The sequence below is a fragment of the Pantherophis guttatus genome, chromosome 6, assembly GCF_059756535.1.
Source record: "Pantherophis guttatus breed Tessera chromosome 6, ASM5975653v1, whole genome shotgun sequence".
Classification (NCBI taxonomy): Eukaryota; Metazoa; Chordata; class Lepidosauria; order Squamata; family Colubridae; genus Pantherophis; species Pantherophis guttatus.
In genome coordinates, this window is record NC_142068.1 from 17,705,001 (window position 1) to 17,725,108 (window position 20,108).

General features: G+C 40.9%; 1 protein-coding gene across 2 annotated transcripts in view; it reads right to left on the minus strand.

The window, feature by feature from the left end:
- TMEM212 (transmembrane protein 212) overlaps positions 1–19,096 on the minus strand; it is a 30,307-nt gene extending 11,211 nt beyond the window's left edge. For both annotated transcript variants that reach the window (XM_087872516.1, XM_034438980.3), the window contains exons 1-3: positions 18,897–19,096; positions 3,354–3,413; positions 254–577 (exon numbers count right to left, since the gene is read on the minus strand). In XM_087872516.1, coding sequence (XP_087728642.1) covers positions 254–577; positions 3,354–3,413; positions 18,897–19,061 — 549 coding nt within the window. In that variant the 5' untranslated portion in view covers positions 19,062–19,096. The remainder of the gene's footprint in view (positions 1–253; positions 578–3,353; positions 3,414–18,896) is intronic.
- Positions 19,097–20,108: the final 1,012 nt, after the last annotated feature.

Here is a 20,108-nt window from a genome sequence, read left to right on the forward strand (position 1 = left end):
GCTCCAGAATTGGAACGGGGGCTTCCAATTAGGACCTTTGTGGCTCTTTGAGTGTTTAAGGTTGCCAAATCCTGTTCTAGACATCCTAGAACAAAAAGCCACGGGGAAAAGTACAAAAAGCCACCTTTCAAAAGGACATGTTAAAATGGACAAGATTTTAATTGATCCATGGGATCTGGGAGAAAGCCCTCGCTATATGAACAAATCCTAATGCACTTAGCAATAACCACCCCAGCTCTGGATTAATACTCACGTTTAAATGTCCAAACTGGAAGAGTCTTGCTGTGAGCTTGATCACAGTTGTCAAAGATGCACTTAGAATGACAAGGCCGGAGATGAAGTCTAGCATTTGCAACACCAGGTGATACCACTCATAATGTAATGGATCTTTGCATGAAGAAGCAAACTTGCCATAAGGAAAAAACGATGAAACGGCATAACTGAGATAGTTTGTACCTGAAACCCCAGCAAAAGAATAATAGCAATAGGGGCCCAGAAGGAGAGATGCCATGGCGATAGCGCTTTGAACAGGAGAGCTGATGACATTGAAGATGCTAAAGGCAAAAGCAGCTTCCCACTGCAATGGAAACAAAAGTGTATTATCCCATTCGGCCGTCACATAATAGACAAAATACTCATGATACTTTAGAGATTCCTAAGCAATTTTTTTGCCTATCAACAGCTACTGATGGTCTTGTGTATTCCTTGAAAAAGAGTTTTTGTTCTTTGATGCCTTTGGAATCACAAACGCTACCAAAACCCAAAAGAAACACATTCAACTTAGAAAGTTAAATTGCCATTTTAAAAACACCAATTGCCAAGAAGCAAGATCCGCAGTTGTGTAAATTTGCAAAAACACAGGCTATGAACTTCAAAACTAAATCATCTTTTGGTTTCACATTTCATATCTTCACAACATAATGTTCTATTGGACAATTTTCATGTATGTCAGGAATCAAGCCATAAACTTTTTCACAACTCTCACATGGTTTTCCTATTATGCTGGCTGAAGATTTTGGAGGATGGGTCCAAAAAGTCTCTATTCCAAGTCCTTTTTACCAGTATTATTACTGTCCATTCATATATAACATTTTCCTTTGCACTACTGTTCAGAGGAACAGGGGTGTCCCCAGGTTTGGGATGAAAAAATGAAGCTGGTGGCAGTAACATTCTGACTGAAACTATGCACTACACACACACACACACACACACACACACACACACTGCACAGCTTCAATCAGATTGGTGCAGCCACCAGCTTCACTTTTTCAACCATACCTGGGGACACAGAGAAAGGTGATAACAATTTTAGGAAGCACCTCCAAAATGAGGGACGGAATTCATCACTTAAAAATGAGGGAATGCTGAACTGTATAGAATTTGTACATACTAATTTCTAAGTATGGTTTTAATAGAAATACCCATGTTGGTATGAGTTGATGATCAATGTCATTTCAGTATACTGTCTAGAGTAAGGTGACCAACTTTTTTACAATGAGAAGGAGGACACGTGCGTGTGTGCCGTGTCGTGTTTTGGTAAGAAGTAAACAAAGCCACTTGCACGCGGTGCACTCTCTCAAAACAATTCTTCTGTGTGGAGCGCATACATCTCATAATCATGTCTCGCTGCACTTTATCGAGCCTTGACAAATCGTCATGTCAAATACAAATATAGAGCCGAGGTGGCACAGTGGTTAGAGTGCAGTACTGCAGCTACTTCAGCTGACTGCTAGTTCAGCACATCAGCAGATCAAATCTCACCGGCTCAAGGTTGACTCAGCCTTCCATGCTTCCGAGGTGGGTAAAATGAGGACCCAGATTGTTGGGGGCAATATGCTATTTAGTATACTGTCTTTGGTGTAAGCCTCCCAGAGTCCTCGGAGAGTGGGCGGCATAGAAATATGAATAATAAAAATAAAAAAATATATATGTCACATCACACGCAACGGATCGGCTCAGCATCGATCGAATATGGAGATTTACAGATTAGTCTTCAAATATCGAAAAGGAGGACATGTAGGAGGACACTTTTTGAGAGAGGACAGAACTTACAAAAGAAGGACTGTCCTCCCTAAAGGAGGACGATCGGTGACCTTAGTCTAGAGCAGTGACGGTGAACCTTTTCGGCACCAAGTGCCCAAACCAGAACATGTATGCATGCACGTGCCGGAGCACCAGAAACCCAACGACCAGCTAGCCGATGTGCATGCCTGTTTTTTGGCCATTTTTTCAGGCCATCTTCAGGCCATTTTGGGGCTGTTTTTGGCCTGAAAACGGCCAAAAAACAGCCCCAAAAGGCCTGTTTTTTGGCTTTTTTCAGGTGCTCCAGCGCCTGCAAAGTCCAGCTGACTAGTGTGTATATGCACACCAGAAACCAGAAGAGCATTTAGCGATGACATGTCTGCCCACAGGGAGAGCTCTGCATGCCACCTCTGGCACGCGTGCTGTAGGTTCGCCATCACGGGTCTAGAGCCTACTTGTTTGATGCAAGAAACCAGCAATATCTCCTTTTCTTCAAGTTCTTTAAATTGGACTTGGAATGGACCAGGGAGTGGGTTCAAATAGTGGTCCGTCTTCTCCTTTTTTAACTTATAGCTTCTTTGTCTTGCTTTTTCATTATTAAGTCAGAAAAGGCAGATGAATAGCCAAGAGCACAAAGGAGGAGGAATAATAGTAGGTTATGTGACTCCAAAATTGGCAATAGGACTTCAGTGGTTTTTATGGGCTTTGGTAGACAGTTTATGATGCTGACAGTCCCATATTCTAACTATGACTTTTTCTTGCAAAAAAAACCTGAATGGATATTTTTTTTTTCAGCACTGTTTTTGAATCTTATGGAGCAGTCTCTATTTCTCTGTGAATATACATACACACATACATATATATTATAGACATTAAAAATGGATGTGGAGAGAACACATAGACATAAAATTTAAAAAACCTGAAATTTCTTTGGGCAGACAAAAAGAGGCCCTCAAACCCATATTCTAAGGAATTTATAAGGATGAATTTTTATGTTTACTTGATCTTCCCCAAAAGCGTAAATTGTTTATTCATTTCCTATGCATCAAAAAAGCAACAAAACTTTTATTTTGTTTATTTTGTTTAAAATAAATTGATTTGTTTGATGTGGCTTTTATTGGTTCTTTCAAGTCAGGAAATAAATATCTCTAGCTCTTGCCCAGTTTTTTAAACCTGGTGGAATAATTTAAATTGTGCATACTCAAAATCTTACATTATTTCTATGATCTATAGCCTAAGGCAGGAAAAAAAAAACCCATACTTTTCCAGTTTGTATCTAGTTTAATTCAATCTAGAATGTGACATCGCATGGAATAGCCACATAAATTTACCAGGTATCTTGAGGTCCACTGTTTCTCAGCCAGAGTAATAAGGACACCTGCAATAACAGCCTGTAGATAGAAGGGAAAACATATGGATTTATATCATAAAGTGAACAACATTAACAGTCCCTATGTTCTTTCTGAAGTATTTTGCAGAACAGTCTTTAAACAAAAAAAAAAAAGCACAAGGAAGCAAATTTACTAATATCAGAAAAACTTTCTACATCATGTACAGGAATGATTTGCTATAGATGTCTATGAAGATTCTTGGTCATCCAGGTCATGGTTGTCCCAAAGGTGCTTTTTCAAAAGGCAACTGGACTTCTTTTGTTTTTCCTTGAAGACTTTCGGGTCTCATCCAAGCAGCTTCTTCAGATCTGACTTTTGAAAAAAATACCGTATGTTCGGAGTATAAGACGCACCTTAGTTTTTGGGGAAGAAAATAAGAAAAAAGTTGATTGGTGGGTGGATCGGCCTCCCAGGTGAATTTTAGCAACAGGTTCGTTGGTTGCGAGCTCTGTGCCTTACTTGTTTTTCTGCCTCTGAAACTTCTGAAACTCTGTTTCAGAAAAAAAAACTTTTTTTTCTGCCTCTGAAAGCCTCAGAAACAGAGCTTCAGAAAAAAACACCTTTTTTTCTGAAGCTCTGTTTGGAGGCTTTTTTTCTGAAGCTTCTTTCAGAGGCTTTTATTCTGAAGGAATTCTGTACTCCGTTCGATCTCCTTTCTTTGGTATTGGTATATAGATTAACTTCCTCCGATTTGTTGGTTATTGTGTCATTCTCCAGATTTATTAGCATAGTTTGGTTAGAACTTTACTGATTCTTCTTTTGTTGCTTGCTATATTATTTTAGATAAAAGCCTTTTTTCTAAAGCTTCTTTCAGCCTCTGAAATCTCCGTTTGCGAGGCTGAGCGGGGCTACATTCGGAGTATAAGAGGCACCCAGATTTTCACCCTCTTTTTGGGGGGGAGAAGTGCATCTTATACTCCGAAAAATATGGTAGCTTTGCGATTTGGTATGAAATTTTTCTCCTTTTTTTGTGTTTTTGTTTTTTAAAGAAAAAGTCTTACATGTTTTTTCTGGTACTCAGATTTAGTTAGGTTCCTGTTAAACCATAATTAAATAGAGATGATATTTGAAGTCTATAATGACTCCCAGTGATTATTCCAATGGGATATCATGTGGTAAGGAACCATGTGATAGCTTATTCATGCATTTTTTTCCCCTTCACCACATACCTCCTGCAGATCTGACCCATAAATTCTATTAGTTTAAGTTCTAAATTCCTGCATCAGTGTAAAATAGTGAGAGCAAATGAATTTTCAGTATGTTCAATGTTCATTAAGTTTGGGATTCTACTAATCCCAAAATGGAAAGATAAACAGAGAATGAAATAAGAAATCAGGAGCAGCAGCCACTCAGTTTTATAAAATTTTGCTCTAGGGATGTAACAACAAATTTATAGCCGTTCTAGATATACATAAATTTGAAAATGACTGGCCAATGTTTGGGTGTATCTCCAAAGACAGCACTCCATCTTTGTGTCATGGGTTTAATAAGAATGAAGGAATGGGATTCTCTGAAATTTGCATCCATCTGAAGGTGGTTAAGCTGGAAACAATGGTTATGGAAAGGTATAGTAATAATTAGCCAACTAATTTGCCAAGAGGATGAATGTGATTGCAAAGCATAAGTCTGGAGACTAAAATATATGAAGAATGGTTGCAGGATTTGGGAATCGCTAGTCCCGTGATGGCGAACCCATGGCACGTGTGCCAGAGGTGGCACGCCAAGCCCTCTCTGCTGGCACATGCACTCTCACCCCAGGTTTGAACTCTGTGGCGTTTCTTTCGTGAGTTTCTGTTTCCCTGCAAACAACAAAACAGAAGCTCACAAAAGAAAAAGATCTTAACTCTTGTTGCGCTGCCAGTGTTGGGATGCCCCGCCTCCTGCCAGCCAGGTAATCTTTGGGACTCTGCTGTGCATTTCAGTTTGGGCATGTGAGCATGCACAGTTTGGGCACCACTCTTAAAGGTTCGCCATCACTGGGCTAGTCTAGAGAAAAGAAGGACTAGGGGGAACAGTACGCAATGGCCCGGTGGGCCCGGTAGGCCCATTTTTTGCCCTCCCCAGGCTCGAGCCTTTCTAGGACCCTGGGGAGGGCGAAAACGGCCTTCCCCACTCCCCCGGACGCCCTCCAGAGGCCAGAAATGGCCCGTTTGCCAACTTCCAGTGGGCCCAGAAGGCCCGAAAATCAGATGGCGAAGCTGAGCTCGCGTGCCCACTGATATGGCTCCGCATGCCACCTGTGGCACGCATGCCATAGGTTCGCCATCACGGGTATAGGGTCTCCTAGTTGAACAGGGTGTTGACCAGAAGACCTCCAAGGTCCCTTCCAGCCCTATTCTACTCTATCCCCCATAGTATGGTTCAAAAAAAATTGATGATACAAGAGAGATTATAATTTAATTTGATCCTATATGTTAAATTTCCTTTTTTTGTGCTCCAGACAGGAAAGAGTTAATTCAGTGAACAAGAATACGAAAGCTCTAATTACCATTATTTATTAGAAAGAAGGTTAGGGATACAACATAATAATTTCTCTACTTTTAATGAGTGCTCTACTTTTAATGAAAATCTACATGGGCTATCTATAATAGTAAGGTATTTGTCCATTTTCTCCATGCATTGAGAGAAAGCTCATGGATATACAGTATGTATTTGCTCATTGTTTTGATAAATGATGCTCTTTTTATATAATTCTCAAAGTAAGAGCAGCCTTACTAAAGTAAGTACCAGTCAGATTGTTGAATTCTAGGAGTGCAATTTCAGTTCATTAGCCAGGCTGCAAAAAGGGAGTACACAACATTTTCATCTCCATACTTAAAAATATGGAGCTTAGTGCTTATAATATATACAGTATATATTATAAGATAAATGGATCATGTCATCCATTTCTCTTACAATATTTCATAGAATAAAGCGGGGGAAGATATGTGTTTGCTATTCTGGGCAATCTTAATGTCATATTTATTTCTACTTTGATAAAGTAGCTATGCAACGGCACATCAGTTTGGCACAATAACCACTTGGCGTTGTCCAACTTATGAAATGTCAAAAATGACCAAGAATGATTGTCCCTGTAGGCAACAGGGAAACAAGCAGAGAATTATCATTATTTGTATTTAGGCTGTTAAGGATATTGTTGTGTTAACCAACCAGCAGAGTGTAGAGGATAAGGAAACGGTGCTGAGAGCAATGAATAAAATACATACAAACTGGTTTATCAAAGTTTTTACTTTATAGTGAAAAACAATCTCATAGCCTTTAATCAATCCAAGTTTTTGCCAGTCAAATCAGTCCAGTGATACAAAAGTCTTCTTACCATACAAAACAGCAGCAGGTAATAAATAGCAGCACATACACACTGATAACAGATCACAATGGTAGCATATCCATCCACGATGATAGCATCTCCACACACGATGGTAGCATATCATCAATGACTACATTTCAGCTCCCTTCTTAAATACAGTTACAGCAGAGCTTATCCAATCAGGATACAATGACTCAGCATTATTATGACTCAGCAGTACTTCTTAAAGTCATAGAATACATATTCATGTTAAAGTCATAGAACACATATATTGCCTGGACAACCTGTTAGACATACACCATATCCTAACATTCTCCCCTTTGGACAGGCCAATATATAACAGTTCATATTCTCAAGCCATAGCTTTCGCAACACATCTTATGTTTGACTGCACCCTGCGCTTTGGTGAAATTATCGGCAATATTATTTTCGGACATACAATATTCCAGCTGGACCATATCGCTTTGAATACTCTGACGAACATTTAAATAACGAATATCAGTATACTTAGACCTTATCTTAACCGCTAAATTGAACTCTATTTTAATGCCAGTGATATTATTTCTGTGATCAGGGATGACAGATATTGCTTATTAAATTGCCCTTTCATTACAAAAGGATGAAGTCTTGCTTGTTTTGAATATCTCCCTCTCCCTGAAGTCATGCTCACCTACTTGAAATATTTGCTTACATCTTCTCTGGAATAAAGAATTCACCATGTATAATTGAAGGCAAAATAATTGAATAGGTTCAGCAAGAGGTTTTTTTTGTTGTTGTTTTTAATGATAGCTGAACTCAGAAAAGCTGGTGTGGAGTTGTTGCACTGTTGCTATGAGTGACAGCCTGAAAGCACTCGGTATAAATCTCATCCCTTTCATGAATTTACTAAGAGGGTTAAGCTTTAAGCTGCCATCCATCTCTTGGCTTCAAAGATGTTTTCATACATTATTTTGGATCAGGATTCAGGAGGGCACCTGTTGTTGTAGCTTCTGATGGATTCAGCTGAAAGTAGAAATATAATCCAAATATCTTTGTATGCATACATGTTCTCTCCCCAAGATATAATATATGCAAAGGAAATTAGACAGATAGATAGTTAGATAGTTAGTTAGTTAGTTAGTTAGATAGTTAGATAGTTAGATGATAGATAGATAGATAGATAGATAGATAGATAGATAGATAGATAGATAGATACCCTGTTTACCTGAAAATAAGTTGGGATATGTAGGTTGCCCCCCTTTTCTTTGCAGCAGCCTCTTAGATATTGGAACACTGCTATCATATCATCTTCAGTCCTTCTTTTCATTAAACTAGACATACCCAATTCCTGCACCTGTTCTTCATGTGTTTTAGCCTCCAATCCCCTAATCGGTGTTCCGCTGCGCACTGAAGACCCTGTTGTTCCGCCAGGCAGGGCTGTCAATATAATAATTTTAAATTGGGGTATTTTAATTTTTAGGGTTTTAAATCGGCCAAATCTATTTAATTATTTTAATTTTTAATTATTGTTGTGTCTTGTGTTTTTAAATTGGCTGTACACTTCCCTGAGTCCTTCGGGAGAAGGGCGGTATAGAAATAAAATTATTATTATTATTATTATTATTATTATTATTATTATTATTATTATTATTATTATCATCATCATCATCATCATCATCATCATCATCTTTGTTGCTCTTTTCTGCACTCTTTCTAAAACAAGGGTGTCAAACTCAAGGCCTGCAGGCTGGATCAGGCCCATGGGGTGCTTAGATCTGGCCCGCAGGGCCTGCCTGGAAACAGAGAAGGACCAGCCCTTGGTGCCTCTGCCAGCAAAAACAGAGCTTGGGAGGGCCATACACGAGGTCCATTTTGGGGTACGACACCCTCCTGCAGCCCTCTGCCAGCAAAAATGGAGTTCGTTTTTGTTGGCAGAGGGCTTCAGGACATCAAGCTGGTCACACCAACTCTGGCCATGTCCCCCCAGCCCCCCAAGTTCAAACACAATCCTAATGCATCCCATAATGAAATCGAGTTTGACACCCCTGTTCTAGATATCTTTTTATAAGGTGGCAACCAAAACTGGAAGCAATATTCCAAGTGTAGTCCTACCTAGCATTATAAATAGGTACTAACTCTGTGCAGCCTAGGACTCCAGACTGTGGGCAGAGTTAGCCTGCAATACTGCATACTAACCACCAGGGGTTTTGCAGTGACTAGAAAGCAGTATCCCAGTTCATGGTTCCCTGCATCTGATGAAATGTTTTGTAGTAACAGCAACAGCAGGGGAGCCTTTCCTAACCCAACTCTCTTTCTAATGGCCACTTCCTTGATTACGTCCGTAATCAATTCCCTGAGCATAGGTGACTCCTTCCAAACACACGTAGCTGACTCCTTCCATCCAAGCCCCCTGAGCCACTGTGAGGGGTGGGATTCAGTGGTGGGATTCAAAAAATTTTACTATCGGTTCAGTGGGTGTGCTTGGTGGGAGTGGCATGGCTTGGTGGGCGTGGCTTGGTGGGCATGGCAGGGAAAGGATTCTGCAAAATCCCCATTTCCTCCTGATCAGCTAGGACTCAGGAGGCAGAGAATAGATGGGAGCGGAACTAGTCAGAGGTGGTATTTACCGGTTCTCCAAACTACTCCAAATTTCTGCTACTGGTTCTCCAGAACTGGTCAGAACCTGCTGAATACCACCTCTGGTGTGATTAGTAAATTTATTAACATTCCTTCTGTAACATTCCCTTATATATAATATTCATTGGTTCCAACTTCAATTCATTTACCCAATAATATTTTTGAACTCAGATAAATATAGATTTGGCTTTTAGTTTTTGATTAGGTTTCCTCCACGTCCCGTCCCCTGGCCCAGTCCCCCCTCCTCCTCACCCCCTCCCACACTCCATTCCAATAGTCTAAAAATCTAGACGTTCACATTTGTGGTCTTTACGGCAACATTAAAATAAGAGTTTGAGTAGATAATTTATAAAAGCCTGAAATTATAATCTTGGCATTACCACACCATGAAAAAGTTCCCATGAACAAAAGCAGAAACATCTGGAGTCATGAGTGACTGTTGGCAAAATATATCAGGTAAAAAAAGAAAAATGCTTGCAGAGTTTCTAGCCAGAACAAATAACACAACAGAATAAGAACATTTGGGAAGCTTTTTTGTTCGCCGTCTGCCTTTCCAACCCAGACTCCCTCATTTACACATGTGGTGGAGGGAACAAAGAGAAACAGAACAGAGATTATTTCATGGCTGCTGGGCCAACTCCAGGAGGAGAGTTTAAGCTATTAGATTATCAGTTTCCACATTGCATTTAGTGTCATGGCAAGAAGTCGCTCTTGCTTTTCCGCCCAAATATTGCGAAACTATAGTTCTGCAGAAATTTTATTTTTGTTCTTTTGGTTGTCCTTTTTTCCAGGTTCTGCTATTTTACTTTTCATCTTTTGCAAAACACTCTATTTATTTTATTTATTATTTATTTATTATTTAAATTTTTATACCGCCCTTCTCCCGAAGGACTCAGGGTGGTGCACAGCCACAATAAAACACGTATATCCATAAAATTTAAAAAAAACAGTTTAAAACATATTAAATAATTTGGCCCTATATTAAAAAACTAAAACACCCATTAAAATTCGTTCTTAAACCAGCCCAGCCTGTTGAAACAGTAAAGTCTTAAGGCGAAAGGTACATAGGTCAGGGATCATACGAATCTCCAGGGGCAGTTCATTCCAGAGGGCAGGTCCCCCCACAGAGAAGGCTCTCTCCGTGGGGGTCGTCAGTCAACATTGTTTGACTGACGACACCCTGAGGAGTCCCTCTCTGTGGGAGCGTATTGGCCGGTGGGAGGCTATCGGTGGCAGAAGGTGATCTCGTAAGTACCCAGGTCCTAAGCCACTCTAAGCTACAGGTCAGCAGCCAACAGTAGGGCTGAAGATTTCAAAACAATACAGAAAATTCAGACTTGTTAAAATGATGGATTACTTGCTTATATGCCTCTTCCCATTTTACCTGTTTTGTTTTTCCTTCTCAAGTTCTTCTCATCTTTTTATTAGACATCCACCCCCTCTCTTCCTTCCTGTCCCACTCCTGTCTAAATATCCTGCCTCCCTTCCCATGGCGGCCTAATTATTCTGCCATGTCTTTATTTCGTAGATTTCTGCCTCAAGTATTCTGGATCATTCCATTAGACCAGGGGTGGGGAACGATGCCCCTTTTATGACTTGTGGACTTCAACTCCTAGAATTCCTGAGCCAATCATGTTATAAAGAGGTCATTGTTCCCCATCTCTGTATATGGTCTGTGGGCCAACTCCCCCCATTCTTCAAATGTTCCTTGAAAGGGATCAGGTCATACTTCTGGATAAAAAGATGGTCTTCCAGCAAAACACTTTGGAAAGAGGTGGAGTCAAAATAAGAGATAGAGAAGGATGTAGTCAAGAGCCACGGTTGTGCAGTGGTTAGAGTGCAGTACTGCAAGATATTTCTGCTGCTTGCCAGCTGCCTGCAAATCTCACCAGGCTCAAGGTTGACTCAGCCTTCTATCCTTCCGAGGTGGGTAAAATGAGGACCCAGATTGGTTGGGGAATATGCTAACTCTGTAAACCGCTTAGAGAGGGCTGTAAAGCACTGTAAAGCAGTATATAAGTCTAAGTGCTATTGCTATTGTGTTGTTCTTGGTTCCTTAGGCCTGACAGCAGGTGTCAATATCAGTGGTGAAATGCAGCCGGTTCTATCCGGCTTGGGTGAACCGGTAGCACTGGTGGTGAGAGGCTCTGCCCACACACCTGGATGTCATCACATCCCGTTTTTGACCCTCTGCGTATGCGCAGAAGGTTTGTGTATGCATGGAGGAGGTGCGCGCAAGCATAGCAAGCACATGCATGAGTGCGCTCACATTTGCGAACCGGTAGCTAAGATAAGTGGTCAATGTGCTTTGGCTATTTTCCTTAAGTTTTCCTGTATATTGGAAGACAGTCTGTCCTGTTCCCCTAAGCCCGTGATGGCGAACCTATGGAGCCATATCTGTGGGCATGCGAGCGTTGCCCTAGCTCAACTCCAGCACGCATGCGCGTGTCAGTCAACTGATTTTTGGGCCTTCCGGGCCCACCGGAAGTTGGGAAACAGGCCATTTCTGGCCTCCAGAGGGCCTCCGGAGGGCCTCTGGGGGGGGGAAGCCATTTTTGCCCTCCCCAGTCTCCTAGAAAGCCTCTGGAGCCTGGGAAGAGTGAAAAATGGGCCTTCCGGTCCCACCGGAAGTCGGGAAATGGGCCGTTTCTGGCCTCCAGAGGGCCTCCGGGGTGGTGGGGAAGACTGTTTTTGCCCTCTCCAGACTCCAAGAAAGCCTCTGGAGCCTGGGGAAGGCATAAAATGGGCCTACCTGGCCCACCGTGCCATTGCGTGCCAAAAGCGGGGAGAATACGGGGGGCTTGACGCGCATGGGAGGGGGGGCTATTGAATTATGGGTGTGGGCACGCATGCGTGACCCTGCTTTTGGCACGTGACAACAAAAAGGTTAGCCATCACTGCCCTAAGCAGTCTGATTTCTCAAGCACAATGGAGATACTGCCCAACGCATTAGAACTACTGAACTAAATTTCAATTGGCTATTATAAAATATGGGATGAGGTAGCATATTCTTCTTTGCCTGAGGGAGTGAAATTTCTTAGGAAACATGTGCAATAGGCACATGTCTTTGTAGCAAAAACAAAACAGCAGTTAAAAACCCATTCACTAGGAAAGATCTGCTTTGAATTTTTTCTTCTCGTCTTTCCCCAAGGGCTTTCAATGGTAGGACTTTTCCTTGAAAATTGTAGTAGCACTTCTCCAGAAAAACTGACCTGGAAGAGTTTTCTCAAGATATCTTCTTTTTCCTTGAAATTTAATGGAAATATGGGTGACGGGAGACTATTGGGAGAAACTGTCCACCTTATCATTAAATAAATCTAAGAGTTCATAAATTACAATGTTCTCCAAAATTCTATTCTTGAAGGAATTTTCTTAGGAAACTAGTAGAGAAAATACGGACGAATGTACTTTTTATGCCATTACTAATTCCAACAATATTTTGGCTAACACTTTCGCTTATCTAGAAGCTGCTCGCAATGATATTCTTGAACTTTGACCTCAGAAAGGTTCAAGAACTCTTTGGAAGCCCAAACTGTGCTTCCCTCACCATCTTAGGTCAAACTAGATATGATGCTGGAGTTCCATTTTAATAATTCCCAGAGTGCTTTTTTCTGTTAAAAATAGCCATAACTTCTAAAGTACTTACATCCTCATTTCGGAAAAAAATGCCACATCTTCATCACCTCCCCTAAAAAAAAAAGATCCTCATCTTCACATAAACTTGCTAATAATATAGGCATAATTATCAGTAATTCATGATCTACTTATGGAGCTGTCATAGCAGGTCAATTTAATTCGGTTCCAAGCAATTACAGTTCCCAATTGCTAGAAATTAAGGAAAACGCTTCAGAAATGAGCCTATAGACATAAAAGCCCTACCATCTTTTTTCAATGAATTCAAATGTTGGTATGGGCAGCCCTTGACCCTTAAATGGTCCTTCTGAGAGTACTCAGAAAAAGATAAAGGTAAAGGTAAAGGTAAAGGTTCCCCTTGCATATATGTGCTAGTCGTTCCCGACTCTAGGGGCAGTGCTCATCTCCATTTCAAAGCCGAAGAGCCAGCGCTGTCCGAAGATGTCTCCATGGTCATGTGGCCAGCATGACTAAACGCCGAAGGCGCATGGAAAAATAGGTGGTACCTATTTTTCTACCTGCATTTTTTACATGCTTTCGTACTGCTAGGTTGGCAGAAGCTGGGACAAGTAACGGGAGCTTGCCCCGTTACGCGGCACTAGGAATTCGAACCGTTGAACTGCCGATCTTTCAATCAACAAGCTCAGTGTCTTAGCCACTGAGCCACTGCAAAACTGAGCTTCTAACCTCCAATTTATCGAGTACTTTAAAAGGATATTGTGGTCAATGTATCCAAAGCTATACAAAGATATTTTATTTCTCCTGCTAAATATTATCCATTAGGGTTACCAAATCTATTTTAATGCCAAAACAGAGTCTGAACAAACCGGGGGGAGGGGGGAATCTATATAATATGTTTCCTCTATGGTGCTTCCTTGTGTGTTTAATGCTTTCCTGTTCAGTCAACTTGAAAGTACATTTTGGCAGGAACTTCTATAGAAATAAAGAGAGACAAACTCAAGACCGTGGGGAGCAGGATGTACTTGGCCCTAAGATCACAGGTTGGAATCCCCTATTATAGATGCTAGATTTTATAAGACTACACAAGGCAAAGTCAAAATATTTTTCCTGAGCATACATGATTTACTACTCTTGGTCAGCGTAGATACAGTATAAAGGATACTGAATATTTATCAAAGTATTGATTCTAACTTAGTTTCTTCTGTTGCATTCTCAGTTGTCAGTATCTCTGCTGTCAATAATCAATACAGTTTACAACAGTTCGAAGTTACAATGGCACTGAAAAAAGCGACATGGCCATTTTTCACACGTACATTTGCAGCATCCCCATGATCATGTGATCAAAATTCAGATGCCTGGCAACTGGTTCATACTTATGACCGTTGCTGTGTCCCAAGGTCATGTGACTTTGCAAAACTTTTGACATGGAAAGTCAATGAGTCACTTAACAACCAAGTTGTTAACTTTTTTTTTTATTATTATTATTTTTTAATACAAATAATATAAACATAGTACATATACATCTAAATACAAAAAGAGAAAGGAAAAAGGAAAAGAAAAAAACATTACAGTGCACTCCCACCGTCAGGAGACCATTTTTTTTCTTTTATATTTCTTCGTCTATAACAACAAAAAGATATACAATATATTTCCTTATCCCCTCCAAAACAACATATATTCTTGAGTAGGTTTATTCCCTTTGCCTTCAACCAATACTGATTTTATAAAATCCCCCCGTATTTCATTATTGTTTGCTTTGATCATCCCTTTTTAAAATTTAATTTCTGTTGTTAATTTATTATCGCTGCATGGCACTCCCACATAACATCTCTCCTGCGTGAGCTTCACTGGCTCCCAGTGGTCTTCCGGGTGCGCTTCAAGATGTTGGTTATCACCTTTAAAGCGCTCCATGGCATAGGACCTGGATATCTTCGAGACCGCCTGCTGCTACCAATGGCCTCCCACCGACCTGTGCGCTCCCACAGAGAGGGCCTCCTCAGGGTGTCATCGGCCAAGCAATGTAGACTGGTGGCCCCCCAGGGGGAGGGCCTTTTCTGTAGGGGCACCTGCCCTCTGGAATCAACTGCCCCCAGAGATACGAAGAATTCAAGACCTCGGTACCTTCCGCCGTGCCCTGAAGACCTATCTTTTTCAGCAAGCCCGGCTGGTTTAACACATTTTTAAATGTTTTTAACAGGTTTGTTATTGTTCTTTTAATTTTGGGGCCAAACGCATATATATCTTTTTAACTGTATTTTAATGTTTGTATCTATGTTTTTTACTTTGGCTGTGCACCACCCTGAGTCCTTCGGGAGAAGGGCAGTATATAAATTTGATAATAAATAAATAAATAAATAAATAAATAAATAAATAAATAAATAAATAAATAAATAAATCATTTGTTGCCATACTCCACATTTCATTATACCACTAATTTCTTTGAATATCCCAATTTCGTCCCCAATATTTAGCCATCGCTGATCTAGCTGCCATTATCAAATTTACAATCAATTCCATTTTTGTTTCATTTATATCCCGTTTTTCCACCAGCAACAGTAATGCAATTTAACATGTCTAAATTTACATTCGAAAGTGCTCTAATTTCTCTAAACACCGTGTCCCATATTTTTTGTGCACTATCACAATCCCACCACATATGCTTATATGTTCCAACCTCTTTCTTGCATCTCCAACAAATATTTGTATATTTACCATCTATTTGATTTAATTTACGTGGTGTTAGGTACCATCTCCATATCACTTTATACCCATTTTCCTTAACTCTTTCCTTAATTCTGGCTGTTCACCGCCCCGAGTCCTTCGGGAGAGGGGGCGGTATAAAAATTTAATAAATAAATAAATAAATAAAAATAAATAAATAAAAACCCTAACTGAGATATTCTTATATACTCTTCTATTCCAAATATTTTTCCAATCATAATCATTTATTTCTCCTAAATTTTAAAACTTTTGCCTGCTCTTCTAATTCTATATATTTTCCCAATTTTTCCTTTATCTATATATTCTTCATTCACCTCACATTCGTTTATAATCATTTCAAATTTTGTTAACTGTCTGTCTTTCTCCTCGAATCTTTCTTCCACTTTTATCCATTTCTCTAATTGTATTAAATTCAACCAATTTAATTTAATATCTGCTGAAACGTTCTTTAGAAAGAACATGAAAGAAAGAAAGAGAGAGTTGCTAACTTATCAACAGTAGTGATTCACTTAAAAACTGTGACAAGGAAGTTTGTAAAATGGGACAAAACTCATTTAACAAATGTTTCACTTAACAACAGAAATGTTGGGCTCAATTGTGGCCGTACGTCGAGGAGTGTCTGTATGGCACATGATTTTCACACCATGTAAGAGTTCTTAGTAGGACTATATTATCCTGATATCTAGAAAAATCACAGGCCAATAAGGTAAGGTTCCTCTTCTAGATAACCGTGAACATCAGAAGAATTAAACTGATAGCTTTACACACAGTACATTGTTTTGCACTTTTGGAAGCTGGTATCTTTGCTAGGTTTTAGGATGAAGTTCTAAGAAAAAGAAACCTGAAAACTCTGGTTCTTGATTTTTTAGAGTTATTTCAACTTCAGTTCTCTTAGGCCAACAGCAAGGCTGTCAAACTCAATTTCATTGAAGGCCACCTTAGGGTTGTGCTTGACCGTGCGTGTGTGGGGTGTGTGTGTGTGTGTGTGGCCAGTGTGGGCATGGCCAGCTCAACATCACTCATGTTGGGCATGCCTGTGGTGGCCCGAGTGCTCTGCCAGCGAAAATGGAGCTCCTGAGCTCCGTTTTTTCTGGCAGAGGCACTGCGAGCTGGTCCTTCCCTGTTCGAAGGGCAGCCCTACAGGCCAGATCTAAGCATCCCGTGGGCCGGATCCAGCCCACGGGCCTTGAGTTTGATACCCTTGGCCTAGAGCTGTGATGGCGAACCTATGGCACATATGCCACAGGTGGCACGCAGAGCCGTATCTGTGGGCACACGAGCATTACTCTAGCTCAGCTCCAGCATGCATGTGCGCACCGGACAGCTGATTTTCGGGCCTTCTGGGCCCACCGGAAGTTGGAAAATGGGCTGTTTCCAGCCTCCGTAGGGCCTCCGGGCGGGTGGGGAAGGCCATCTTTGCTCTCCCCAGGCTCCTAGAAAGCCTCTGGAGCCAGGGGAGAGTGAAAAACGGGCCTTCCGGTCCTACCAGAAGTTGGGAAATGGGCTGTTTCCTGCCTCCGGAGGGCCTCTGGGGGGGTGAGGAAGGCTGTTTTCACCCTCCCCAGGGTCCAAGAAAGCCTCTGGAGCCTGGGGAGGGTGAAAAATGGGCCTACCTGGCCCACCATGCCATCGCATGCCAAAAGCGGAGGGGGGGTCACACACATATACACAGGAGTGGGACGCATTGAATTATGGGTGTGTACACACACACACACACACACATATGCTCAGAAGGCAAGCTGACTCTCAGCACCGAAAGAATTCCGATAAAGTTTCAGACAGGATTCACAAGTTCAGACTATCAGTGGATAGGGATTTGTCTCAACAGGGAGACAAATAGTTGTCTGCCACACTATTCATCTCCGTCCCCTGCCTTTTATCGCCAGAGTTAAGGTGGGGCTTAGCTAGCAGCAGTGGCTCTTCCGTCCCGATGACTGGCCCATAGCATCCGGCTGCTCTCCTCTCCTCTGCCTTCTGCATCAGGCACGGGACCCAGCTGTTCCTCCTCTTCCTCATCAGCCACTCTGGACCTGGGGGCTGTTGCCTCTCCATCTGGGGGCTGATGGACTGCCCAGGCTCCACCCCTGTCTCTATTTCTGACAGCTCCATTCCCTCTTCCCCCTCGGAGCTCTCTGATTGCCTTGATTCTGGCCCCAACTCCCACTCTGCCACCTTTTCTGATTCAGCTGCCGGAGAGGCTGCTAGCTGATAACCACAACATTATTCATCCTTTTAAAGAAGTTTACACTGATTCAGCCACTAATCATCTGCATGAGAAACACTATTCATCTAATGGGTTTTGTTTCAGTATTTCAAATATTTGCACAGTCTCCCACAGAAGAAGTGCCTGCCTTTCTCTTGATCTTGAGCTGCAATCAATCTGAGCTATATTTTTTTAAAAGCATTTTATTTATTTATTTATTTATTGGTTCAATTTATATGCCGCCCTTCTCCGGAGACTCAGGGCGGCTTACAATGCGTTAATCAATAGCCTTCATACTTTTGTATATACCTGCTTAGTAGGGCTTTCAGCCCCCCCACCCCAAGCGGTGTTCTTTTTTATACAAAGTCAGTTTATTGCCCCCACAATCCGGGTCCTCATTTTACCTACCTCGAAAGGATGGAAGGCTGAGTCAACCTTGAGCCTGGTGAGAATTGAACTCACAGTAATTGCAGGCAGCTGGCAGCTGAGTGCTACTTAACAGCACTTTAGTCCGCTGCGCCACCAAGGCTTATTTGCTTGATAAAGCCAAGGCAAAAATGGAAACTGATTTCATGTGATGTGTATAATTATGAAAAATAAATATGATTAATGAAGTTACTCTCCAGTTTACATTTCATAATTTCTCTCCACTATCACATTACAAATTACATTTCGGAACAGCTTTTTGAAATCCCTGAAATCCACAACCAAGCTTATCAATAATTTGCACATCTCTAGTTTAGAAGGGGAGTGGGGGGAAGCTTTCACAGCCCTTTTTATTCCTAAGGTAACTTTTTCACTAGAAATTAATCACCCCCTTTGCATATTTTCACTAGAAATTAATCATTCCAGTTGCATATTAGTATTGTAGAAAAACAGCCTTCTAGAACCATGATGCTGAAGCTTCAAATATTTGGCAGGTATTTCCAAATGCATTGATATAATAAACTTTTAATAACTTAGATATTAAGTTATCCTCTAAACCAGTCACTTAAATCAATACCTTAACATCTTTTCTGAGACATCTATCAATTCTGCCTACCAAAGATCCGCTCCAGATGGGGGAAGCAATGCGAACGCTCCATCCAACAAACCCTGGTTTATAAGAAAAAACAGGAAAAAAGGCAATAGTTCCTGAAATGAGGCTTAGGATTCCAAAGGAAATGAGCATTTTTCCAGTAACTAAAAACAATTTCCTTGTGTTCATTTTGAACCTCTCTTCTTTCCTTCTGTAAATTGCACAAGATTTACAGCAATAGGTTGATGCATACCATTGTACACCAAAGCGTCTTGGAGACTGTTGCTATGGGTGTTCTCTTATTGTTTGCTTGCTCAGGTGGATCACAACTCATGTTATAATTGAAATACAAGGCACCGATGTAGAATTAGGAACAATTACAGGTAGTCTTTGACAATCGAGCCCACAATTTCGGTTGCAAACTGTGATGGCTATAAAGCAGATCACCACATGACTGGGCCTTAATTTACGTCCTTTTTACAGCAGTCGTTAAGCAAAAATGGAGGTTATTAAGCAAAGAAAGCTATCATTAAGTCTGTTTGGTCTTAAGTGAACCCAAACTAGTTTCCAGCAACCAAAAATAAAATATATAAAATAAAATAAAATAATAATATAAAATATAAAATAAAATCAATGAAATAATAAAATAAAGTTGTAAAGTAAAAAATAAAATAAAATAAAATAAAATAAAATAAAATAAAATAAAATAAAATAAAATAAAATAATAAAATGAAATGAAATGAAATGAAATGAAATGAAATGAAATGAAACAGATAGGCTGGTCAAACCAGGGGTGAAATCCAGCAGGTTCTGACAGGTTCTGGAGAACCAGTAGCGGAAATTTTGAGTAGTTTGGAGAACCTACAAATACCATCTCTGGTTGGCCCCAGAGTGGGGAGAGAATGGGGATTTCGTAGTATCCTTCCCCTGGAGTGGGACGGGAATGGGGATTTTGCAGTATCCTTCCCCTGCCACTCCCACCAAGCGGCGCCCACAAAACCAGTAGTAAAAAAATTTGGATTTCACCAATGGGTCAAACAGTTCCATGATGAGTATCCCCAGAAACCTAAAGGGCCTATTGGGGGTGGGGGAGAGGTTTGCTTGCTATGGATGTATTACTTGGGACCTTGACCATAAATGCAGGTTGGTTGCTGAGCGGCCAAAATGCAGTCACATAATCACAGGGTGAGGCAAACATCAAATTTAGGTCATAAGTCCCTTTTTTAAGGATATGTC